Source organism: Panicum hallii, chromosome 5, assembly GCF_002211085.1.
Source record: "Panicum hallii strain FIL2 chromosome 5, PHallii_v3.1, whole genome shotgun sequence".
NCBI classification, from domain to species: domain Eukaryota; kingdom Viridiplantae; phylum Streptophyta; class Magnoliopsida; order Poales; family Poaceae; genus Panicum; species Panicum hallii.
The window spans coordinates 58,059,455-58,070,453 of NC_038046.1; the positions used below are offsets into that span (position 1 = coordinate 58,059,455).

At 54.7% G+C, this 10,999-nt stretch overlaps 2 protein-coding genes across 2 annotated transcripts; both read left to right on the forward strand.

Moving 5' to 3' along the window:
- Positions 1-3,159: 3,159 nt before the first annotated feature.
- Positions 3,160-6,065, forward strand: LOC112893490 (GDSL esterase/lipase At5g45910-like). The gene is made up of 3 exons (XM_025960856.1): positions 3,160-3,744; positions 3,894-4,532; positions 5,511-6,065. The coding sequence occupies exons 1-3, from the start codon at positions 3,507-3,509 to the stop codon at positions 5,744-5,746; spliced, it is 1,113 nt and encodes a 370-aa protein (XP_025816641.1). The 5' UTR covers positions 3,160-3,506; the 3' UTR covers positions 5,747-6,065.
- Positions 6,066-8,892: 2,827 nt separating this feature from the next.
- LOC112893491 (GDSL esterase/lipase At5g45910-like) lies at positions 8,893-10,369 on the forward strand. Its single transcript, XM_025960857.1, has 4 exons — positions 8,893-9,145; positions 9,230-9,591; positions 9,694-9,970; positions 10,076-10,369. The coding sequence occupies exons 1-4, from the start codon at positions 8,914-8,916 to the stop codon at positions 10,288-10,290; spliced, it is 1,086 nt and encodes a 361-aa protein (XP_025816642.1). The 5' UTR covers positions 8,893-8,913; the 3' UTR covers positions 10,291-10,369.
- The last annotated feature ends 630 nt before the right edge of the window (positions 10,370-10,999 follow it).

Below are 10,999 nucleotides of genomic sequence, written 5' to 3' on the forward strand. Positions count from 1 at the left end.
AAACTATTTTTAAACTAAGGTGGGGACGATAAATGCACCAATTTAGTTAGTTAAGGGATTGATTGCACTAAATAAAATATGAGGGATGAATGTCACGCTTTTGTAATACTTGAGGGGTCAAAAATATACTTTTTCATTAAATTATTGGAGGCAAGAATACTTAATTTGTTTTCTAGGATTATCTTTCCTACCAGTACGTATGGATTAGAAATTATGCTCTCCAAACAACCTGAAGTCTGTCGATCTATTATTGGTCAACATCCATTGTTGTCAGTCTATACCTATCAACATCGGGCTACAATGCGTTTGACGCCCAATTTAGTAGATGTGGATCTCCAACGTAGTGTGTATGCTGGAGCATACATACTACTGCCAACCTGCCACGTCACGTTCCCTGCATCTCGAGCTACTACCTGCTGCTACACTTGGACTAACTGTCTTCTAATCCTTTAGGGTGACTTCAACTAAACTGCATCTTTGGAAGTTTCACGAGAAGTCACCTATCCAAATGACCAAATTTTATCTTGGTATGACTAATATTCCTGTGGAAAATATTGCACGCGGCTGCAATGTTTGGTACAAGACCGGCTGCCAGCAGTCTGCAACTGATGTTGGCGTCCCTATGTGTGTGTACGTGTTCGGAAACACGGGGAACAGTATAACCTGCCAACAGATGCTTCCATATAGTATCTTAGTTTCTGAACAAGCATTCACAAGAAATCCAAGAAAGAACCAGGGACCTCTCTACTCTCTATAACCGCACAGCGACAGAGCAGATGCTTGCGGTTGTCGTTGCAGCCACGGCCATGCAAACCAGCCAGCCTTCTGAATTTTCCCGTGAGAGCGACAGAGGAAGCACTGCACAGCTCCAACCATACGAACCAACTAGCTCTGGGCACATTTTCTTTTCCGTCGTATTCGTTTTTGGGAGGAATCTCGTGCCGGTTTCTTTTTGTCCTTTGCTCCCTTATGCTGTTGCAGTCGCAGTCCGTCAGTCGCCATTCAGAAACTGAAAGTTCATTGCAGGGACCTCGACTTCCAATCGACAGCACCCGTGCGCCCGCCAGCCAAGCCAAGCTAGTGCTGCAACTTGCAAGCGTGAATCTTTCGTACCTGCCCACAGGTTAAAAAATCAAACGGTTTACTGACTTGTCAGCTTCACTTTTGTCTTCGAAGTTTCGTCACTAGCGTAACCACACAGCGCGCTTAGACGACCGAGCATCCTACTTATTGTTCGCAGGCCCAATCGTCCATGGCTGTCTCTCTCCCTCCTCTGCGTCTGCACCAAGCAGGCGGCACACGCAACAGATCGTGAACAGTCGCGCAGCTTGATTGCTGAATGGCCTCATCGATCAGTGCCGCTCCAGCGACCAGCAGCTGCAATCATGCGAGTTATTTAAGGGCAGGCAAAGAGGGACACGGCGAGGTCACTCACGGGCCTGTCTACCTGCACACGCTACGTATTCGTCCATCGACTCTTTGTATAACCACCACCAGGAGCAGGTCGATCGATCGTTGGCAACCACCACCAGCACTGATTGAACGAGCGAGCTACTAGTAAGCTAATCCTTTCTTTAACACGCATGTTGATCAACGCGACAGATGGACTGAAACCGACCTGTCTGTAGGGACTGTTTACAGGACACTACTGTAGCCGTGGCTTGTCAGCATGGCATGCAGCATCCAGCATCCATCCAGGAACCTGGAGCTTAGCCGCCGTGCAGGGCCTAGTTGCACTCGTATCTTTCTGCAGGAACAGAACGCTCGAGAGAGCTGAACTGGGGCGTGCCTGCCTACCTACAAGCGCACGGATGCATGGTCATCTCTGCAACACTTAACATCGCCAGTCCGATCATGCCCTTGTTAGTTATTCCTTTTCATTATTGTAACAGAGAAAAGAAAGAAGTAATTCCCCTGCTCTAGTCTAGAGACCATCAGCACAGATTCTTGCTCCATTCATGTCTCTGTCACTCAACTCTTGAAGTTGAAGCTTTGTTTAAGCGTAGCGAGTTTTAAAATTTTTGGGTAGCTGCCCAACACCACCCAGCTAGATAAGAGTCATGTACGATAAGCAGGCCGAGTATTCAACCTCTTTAATTCGTATTCATCACTGGCTGTACACTAGCACGATGTATATATATGAATAAATAATTTGCCGCCCACATGGCCTGCCACTCTTTCAGGACGGAGAGACGGAGGATGTTGAGAGCGAGGGAGCTGTACACTTGCAGGACGTGCAGAAACACAGAGAGAGGATAGAATACAGAGGATTCCATGAGCTACGCCAAGCAAACGATCGATGCCGCACGCGGCTCCGGTCCTCATCAGGGTCAATCCATCCCGTATGATGGAACGGATCAAACGTGGCATACTGTACCCCTGTTGCATATGGCCAGCTCGGAGGAGGCATCGTCATCCCTGACAGGAACGGCGCAACCACCGCCATGAACCCCTTTCCTTCCGGGGCCTCGTGTGCTGGTCGATCGTCAGACGTGCGCGAGCAGACTTCTTCCAGGCGGCGGCATGCGCGAGCAGACTTCTTCTAGGCGACGCGATGCCGCCGCCCCGCTTCCATTGGCTGCGCCGCGTGCGATTTAGAGGGAGCTTCCCCCCCTCGTCGATAGCGAGTCGCCTGTCAATTGTCATACAGGCTGCGAATTCACTCGCCAGCTTGCGCGAGTCGGCTTCCGGGTCCGGAACAGATGCTGCCTCTGACGAGGGGCACTAGTACAGAGTACACTTTCTTACATCAACTTGTACATGAGTACATCGACTAAGAAATATTCCAATGCGAAATTTTCTTTCTTCTTCTTCTTCTCTTAATCTTAATTAAGGAGGTTCGAAATGTTTTGGGCGAAGATAGGCTGGCAAAGTAAAACCCCCATGGCTTTGCAGGCCGAGATGCGATCGATCCATCCGAGCACCAATCGCAAGACATCCCTGACAACAGCTCAGAATGTCAACTCTTGAAATGAAGGTCAGCTCGATCATCCCTACAGACTAGAGAGAGAGAGAGAGAGAGAGAGAGAGAGAGAGAGAGAATAATTCAGTGCATGTTCTTGCCTCCCGTTCTCCCTCGCCACCACCGTAGATTCCTCCATGCATGTGTGCAAATCATCCATCCATCCATCCGTCCGTCCGTCCGTTCCTCAAATCGGATGACGTCGTGCTCACGACTGAATCCTTTGAGACTATTGACCCGGCAGCTATGGCATCGTGCTCATGACTGAATCGTCTCGCCACCACTCCGTCCCCGTCAAGACCTGATCAAACTAGCAAGCCCAGTTGCAGTAACCTAAACCTTCTTGCACTCCAACCAGCTCATTAGTTTAATTTGGCGCGCCGTACGCCCGGCGACCCAGCTCCGCGCGGGGATTTAAACGCTCGCGCAGGCGGGGCGAGCAGCAGACACGCGCTGGCCGGCACAGCTCTGCAACGCGCGCGGGCACGCAGCTGCGCGCCACCGTGCCGTGCCGTGCCGTGTGTGTCTCCGAGTTCCGTTCGCCATGGGGTGCCGGCGGCTGTCGTGCTTCGTCGCTCTCCTCCTCGTCGCGGCGGCGCCGGCCGCGGCGCGGGAGTACGCGGCCATCTTCAATTTCGGGGACTCCCTGGTGGACGCCGGCAACCTCGTTGTGGACGGCATCCCGGACTACCTCGCCACGGCGCGCCTGCCCTACGGCATGACCTACTTCGGATACCCCACCGGGCGGTGCTCCGACGGCCGCCTCGTCGTCGACTTCATCGGTAATTCATACAGTAATTAATTGTGCACGCCTACGCATTCATCGTTCGACCGAGCTGGCTGCTGATGACCGGCCGTCAGTTCTCGCTCGCTCGCTCGCGCGCGATCAAGTAGTCGTTCTCTCACTGACCTTTGTCTTCGTGATGAGCAGCCCAGGAGCTCGGGCTGCCTCTGCTGCCGCCGTCCAAGGCGAAGAACGCGACGTTCCACCGCGGCGCCAACTTCGCCATCACGGGCGCCACGTCGCTGGACACGCCCTTCTTCGTGGCGCGCGGCCTCGGGAAGACGGTCTGGAACTCGGGCTCCCTGCACACCCAGATCAAGTGGTTCCAGGACATGAAGCCCAAGATCTGCAGCTCCCCGGAAGAGTGCCGTGAGCTGTTCCGGCGGTCGCTGTTCATCGTGGGCGAGTTCGGCGGCAACGACTACAACTCGCCGCTGTTCGCGTTCCGGCCGCTGTCGGAGGCGCACGACTTCGTCCCGCACGTCGTGGACTCCATCGGCGAGGGCGTGGAGAAGCTCATCGCGGAGGGCGCCGTGGAGCTGGTGGTCCCGGGGGTCCTCCCCATCGGCTGCTTCCCCGTGTACCTGTCCATCTTCCGGAAGCAGCCGGAGGGGTACGGCGGGCGGAGCGGGTGCATCAAGGAGATGAACACGCTGTCGTGGGTGCACAACGCGGCGCTGCAGCGCAAGATCGCGGAGCTCCGGGCCAAGCACCCCGGCGTGCGCATCATGTACGCCGACTACTACACGCCGGCCATCCAGTTCGTCCTCCACGCCGAGAAATACGGTGAGCCTGCCTGCCTGATCGATGGTTTGGTTGTTTGGTTTTTCTCTCGTCCTGGTCGTGCGGTCGATTGATTCGATTCTTCCCGGGCGGGCGGCGGCCTGTTGGTCACGGCAGCAGTTTGCGTCTAAGGTTGTTGCAGCAGGCTAAGCTGGGTAGTTGGGTTCGTTACGGCAACGTGGACGGGCGCTGACACCTGGGGCCCGCCACCCGTCCACCTCACCTTCTCCTTTTCTCCTCCTCCTCGTTCCTGTTTTAAAACCCAAACAGAGACAAAGTTGAGTTGAAAATTAGCAGTCCATTCTAGAACTAGTTACGTTTTGTCTGGCCGATTTGATTGCGCTGAAATACAACTCAGCGAGAAAGCAACATCTATTTGATCCGGTCATGGATGTAGCTGAGAAAGATGGAGTTGAGCCTATCACTATCAGGCCTGGCCCGTCGACACGGGGGCGAGCGGATCCAAGGGGAAAACCAGCGCGGATGACGGGGGCCGTGCTGCGAGACCTGTACTAAGCTGTAGCCCCATGGGAGGTGCGTGGCGTTGACCTTTCATGGGCGACGTGCTGTCCAATGTAGAGCCAGGGACGACGAAGAAGAGCCAGGTTATAATTCGGAGGGAGTTTGTTCCAACGATCAGTCACCGGTCGAGGGACGGCTCTTAAACCTTCTTTACTGGTATAGGAAAAAATGCGGCCCATCTGTCTACTGGATACCGAACAAGCGAGACAGGCTGCTGCGATCCGGGCAATCCGGGTTTGGGAATGGAATCTTCTTCTCATGGCACATGCCAACAATCTTATCCACCACGCACTGACACACATGCACGTCAGGCATTGGCACGTCGCCGTCGACTACAGAAGACCGGCCCAATTCTCTCTGGGCCCGTCCCTGCTCTGGTTGGGCTTTTCAGCAATCCTCTCCTTCCCGCCGGTCGCAACAATGCTGATGCTTTCTCCTGTGCCTCTTCTTTCGTCGCAGGGTTCCTGAAGCAGACGCCGCGCGCGTGCTGCGGGGCGCCGGGCGTGGGCGAGTACAACTTCAACCTGACGGCCAAGTGCGGCGACCCGGGGGCGTACGCCTGCGACGACCCCTCCAACCACTGGAGCTGGGACGGCATCCACCTCACCGAGGCTTCCTACGGCCACATCGCCAAGGGATGGCTCTACGGGCCCTTCGCCGACCCGCCCATCCTCGACAACAAGCACCTCGGCTAACCTCCGGCCGGCAAGTACAGAGCTGTCTGCACGCCGGGAACGGGACAGGGCACGCACGCCTGCAAAATTCATGATCGCTGTAGAGGAAAGGAACGGAGACGACAAGGACAAATAAGGATGGCCCTCTGTTCAGATTAATTGGTTTAGATTCTGTTGTTTCTTTGCGTTGTTTTGGTCGGTATACATGCATACATCTGCTCGGTGTGTGATTTTTTCCCTGTTGATATTACTGTAGCTTTTGCGTAGCCTGTGTGCTGCTTCTCATAGTCAAGAAAATCGAGCAGGAAGGGGATCGGGCGCAATTTTGTTGCTTGCTTTTGCTTTGTCTTGCTCTGATCTGCTCTGGCTCAAATCCTGCTGGGTTTTATTTTGTCTGGGCCTAGTCACACGATTACTGGGCTTATCTGTTGGTTCTAAGCTGCCCAATACTCGTGCTGGGTTTTATCTGTCCCAAGTTCCACCCACAAGAGTGCCGGGCGATTATTGGGCTTATTGGGAGAGTATAAGTTGTATGCTAAAAATTTCTTAGCATACTTAAATTTAGAAAATATTAACTATACAAGGGGTTTGGCCAGTTATAAATTTTGAACGTATATATTGGTTAGAGAGATCCGATGCCAAATATGCACAGAAGAATTTTATTCTGAATTTTTTTTAGTGCTATATATACCATTAGCACAAACAGTAGCAAGCCAATGCCGATGTAAAATTGTCTCTACAAATGCTGACGTACCAGGCTCGGAATCATACAACTAGAATTTTTCTTGAGAGGGATTAAAACTGAATGCTCTGTTCTTCAGGACCTACAATGAAGCGCATAGTTTTTTGCCTGCAGATCGATGTGTTGCTCTCCAGCTTACTTCTCTTATCCGCCGCAAGCCCAGTACACCTCGATTTTTAGCTTCGGTGATTCCTACACTGACGCCGGCAACAAAGGCATCATCTCCGGGCCGGCGACACCCGATCTGTGGATAACCAAACCGCCGTACGGGATGACCTTCTTTGGGCATCCAACGGGCCGCCTCTCCGACGGCAGACGGATCATAGATTTCATTGGTAGGTTTACTTTGTTTTTTGCGGTTCCCACTGGATTATGCTAAGTTTAAATTTGTAAATATTCGTGTTGTAATTCTATTTGTTTCAATGGCCCTGGCGCGGCTCGGCGGCAGGCACCCCGGCGCGCGGGTCGCCTACGCGGACCTGTACGCGCCTGTCATCGGCTTCGCCGGCGCGGACGGCGCGCTGCGGGTCGGCGGCGGCCGCGGGAGGTACAGCTTCAACCTGAGCGCGGCGTGCGGGATGCCGGGGGTGGGCGCCTGCGGGACCCGGCGGCGTATGTGAACTGGGACGGCTTCCACCTCACCGAGGCCGCGTACCGCCGCGTCGCCGACGGCTGGCTCCGGGGATTTGGATTTGTGAGATGCGCGCCTGTTGGCTGTTGTTAGATGATCAGTAGAATTTGTGAGGCTGCCTAATTTCTCTCATCGCAGGTGACTTAATAAGGAAGTCTGGGCTGAGCTAGTCCATTTAACTAGACCGTAGGCCCACTCATGTAGTCATCTTAGATTGGAGGACCCATCCTTAGATATAAGATGGGCCATAAGCTCCTGCATATGAAACCCCAATGGGCCTTGTTGCCCGTATGTACGAATCTTAGCCCAACCCGGGGCTCTTGGCGGGCGCGCAGGCGTCGGGCCCGCACGGCGGCGGGGTCGCCGACGCCGGCCACCGGTACGTGTTCTGGCTCGTGTCGGACACCTTGGCCCGCGCGGCCGCACCCGCGGCCCCGGGCCTCCTCTTCTCCGGCGCGGCCGCCGGCACCACCGCGGGCGACGCGGACCTCGCCCTGCTTGTCTCCAAAGATATGCCGGGCTCTGCAACGCGACCGCGAGCGTCCGCGTCGTCGTGGTGGCGCTCCCGCCGGCATCGGTAGTGGCGACGGCGCTGGGCTGGGCCGGACGCGGCCGCTCGGCGGAGGCAGACGGCCTCGGGGCAGGGGACTTGGCGGCGGAAGGGGTGAGGTAGCGGGAGGCGACGGTCTTGGCCTTGGGCTTGCTGGGCGCCACGGCGACGGCGTTGGCGTTGGAGAGCGCGGCGGCGGGCGGTGAGGTCGAGCGGAGGCGCCGCGAGGGTGGCGTCCACCATTGCGGATGGCATCCTTGCTGCCGGGCGGCCATGCTGTGCTGTGGGTGGAAGGCGGCAATGCGCGCGCGCGCGAGTGGGACGCGACCAACTGAAAGTCTGAACCCAACCGGCGTCGATGGCGAGTGGCTTTGCTTGTTTGTAGGTGAAGGTGAAGTGAAGTGAAGCTACTATTTATGCTCTGCTGCGTGTATCAGTGTACGCATCTCTCGATCTTTCACTGCTTCGAATCTTTCGTCGCAGGGTTCCTGAAGCAGACGCCGCGCGCGTGCTGCGGGGCGCCGGGCGTGGGCGAGTACAACTTCAACCTGACGGCCAAGTGCGGCGACCCGGGGGCGTACGCCTGCGACGACCCCTCCAACCACTGGAGCTGGGACGGCATCCACCTCACCGAGGCTTCCTACGGCCACATCGCCAAGGGATGGCTCTACGGGCCCTTCGCCGACCCGCCCATCCTCGACAACAAGCACCTCGGCTAACCTGCAGCCATCCATCCACCATCCGCTCTGTACAGATATGTGGGCACACGGGCGGAAAATATTGATGTTGTTTCATGCTCTTTGATGTTATATAGATGAACCGAACATGAAACATAATGTTGCAGCTAGCTCCCACGTAATTAAGCTACCTATGTATAGGAAAATAAGTGGCCATTATTGTTATTGAGGAGTGGTGGCACAATGTCGGTCAGCTCGTCACTATTACCTTGCCATGATTCTTCCTGCACCCCAGATGCCGCCTGATGTAGATTCACACGGGACCATGGAAGGATAGAACCGTCCCTTCGTCTTTGTTAATTCGGCAATGGCCCGGTCACTGCTCAAAACCAGCCTGTTGTCCTGGCTTCGTCAATGGCGGCCAACCACCCCGCGCGCCGGTCCCATGTCGAGTTGTTTACGGCAGCGCTGGAATACCATAGCAAGGCAACAAACTCGATCGACGTCGACGTGCCCAGCTCCAATCTCTCCCTACCAACGATGAAGCTCCTCTGCGTCTTCTCGGTTCTCTTGCTCACGACGCCGTCCATGGTGGTGGGGGCGGCGGAGCCGGCCGAGCCGGCCTCCTTCGTTCCCATCACCCGGCGCTACGACTCCATCTTCAGCTTCGGCGACTGCTACGCCGACACTGGCAACGACGTCGTCGTCTTCGCCGCGCTCTCGCTCGATAACCCACTGGCCCGGGCCCCCTACGGCATGACGTTCTTCGGCCGCCCCACGGGCCGCAACTCCGACGGCCGCCTCATCGTCGACTTCATCGGTAAGCGCGCCCGCCCGGCTCGTGTCTAGCTAGTGTGCCGTGATGTCCTCAATCGCCTCGCTCGCCATGCGTGCGCGCGCGCAGCGGAGAAGCTGGGGCTCCCGTTCGTGCCGCCGGCCCTGCAGGCGCACGCCGGCAGCTTCCGGCAGGGCGCCAACTTCGCCGTGGCGGGCGCATTCGCCCGCGACGCCGGCCTCTACCGGGACATCCCCGTCGTCGGGCCGTTCGCCCTCAACACCAGCTCCGGTGTGCAGCTGCGCTGGTTCGAGTCGCTCAAGCAGACGCTGTGCCGCCCCGCGGAGTGCGGGGGCTTCTTCCGCAGGTCGCTCTTCTTCATGGGCGTGTTCGGGGTCAGCGACTACAGCTTCTCCGTGTTCGGGAAGACCCTGCCGCAGATCAGATCCTTCGTCCCCGATGTGGTCAACACCATCTCCGCCGCCACCGAGGTAACAACAATCCACTCAATCGCCTATGATCCTTTGCCCGGGGAACTGATCAGCAAGGCCGAACTGAACCACAAGCCTGGATCAACAAACAATTCTTGGCAGCGGCTGATCAAGCATGGGGCGAGCACCGTGGTCGTCCCCGGGGTCCCGCCGTTGGGGTGCTTGCCGCCGAACCTCGCCTTCTTCCCGAGCGCCGACCCGGCGGCCTACGACTCCCGGACGGGCTGCCTGGCAGAGCTCAACGACCTGGCCGCCTACCACAACTCGCTGCTGCAGGAGGCGCTCCAGAGTGTCCGGACAGCGCACCCGGATGCCAGGGTCATCTACGCCGATTTCTTCAGCCCAGTCATTGAGATGGTCGAGTCCCCCGACAAACTTGGTCAGTTTTTTTTTGTCAGTTCAATTATGGCATTACGACTAATCTCTTCTTGAAATTTTGTTATTGAAACATTAAAAATAGACAATCTGTTTATGACAATTGCAGGGTTCAGGAGAGATGTCCTGAGGTGCTGCTGCGGCGGAGGTGGGAGGTACAACATGAACGCCAGCGCCGGGTGCGGCATGCCAGGGGCGACGGTGTGCCGGGATCCATCAACCTATTTGTTTTGGGATGGACACCTCACAGAGGCAGCCTACCGCTACATTGCCGATGCCTGGCTTAGCAGCATAAACGATGGCAGGGGCAAACAAACTTACTGAGAACATCATCTCTATAGCAGTTCCTCAATAAATATCTTCCAATAAAATAATATAGAAACGTCCAAATACCATTTTTATAGATTACTAACAAATATATCCGCGCGTTGCTACAGGAAACCATATAAATATATTAGTTAGCATAGAAAAATATATATATTATACACCATATGTATTTTATAAAAATATAGTACATTTCGGTTGAGGATTTCAATCTTTTTCTATTTTACTTGACAATCGCTAATTTAAATGGTTTTACAGCCACCCGGATACCGATTACAACTCTGATTAACAGAGCAAGGAATCATTGCTTATTATTAATAGTAGATAGAGATAAAGATTGAGAGATATACTTTTACAGTTCTCCAATAACCTCATCCTAATACAAATAACATATTGAGAGAGTCAAAATTCTACATTTATTTGAGGGAAGTTGGGATAAAATATTAGGACAACCCAATAATTCTCAGGGAAAGGGAAAGGTTTTAGGAAACTGTTGTAGTATATCTTCTTTCTAAGTTTATTGGGGAAAGAGAGACAGCTGGAGATTGTCTAACATGTAGAAAAATATCCGAGTCGTTGCAAAAATTTCCATGGGTTGCATTCTAGCCTCGCTGAGGTCTAAGATTCACCGACATTTTCCTTACCTTTTCTATGTTTCCTGCCCCTCATTGCTCAGCTTGAGTTTGTTAGTCAAGAGAACTGCATTTGA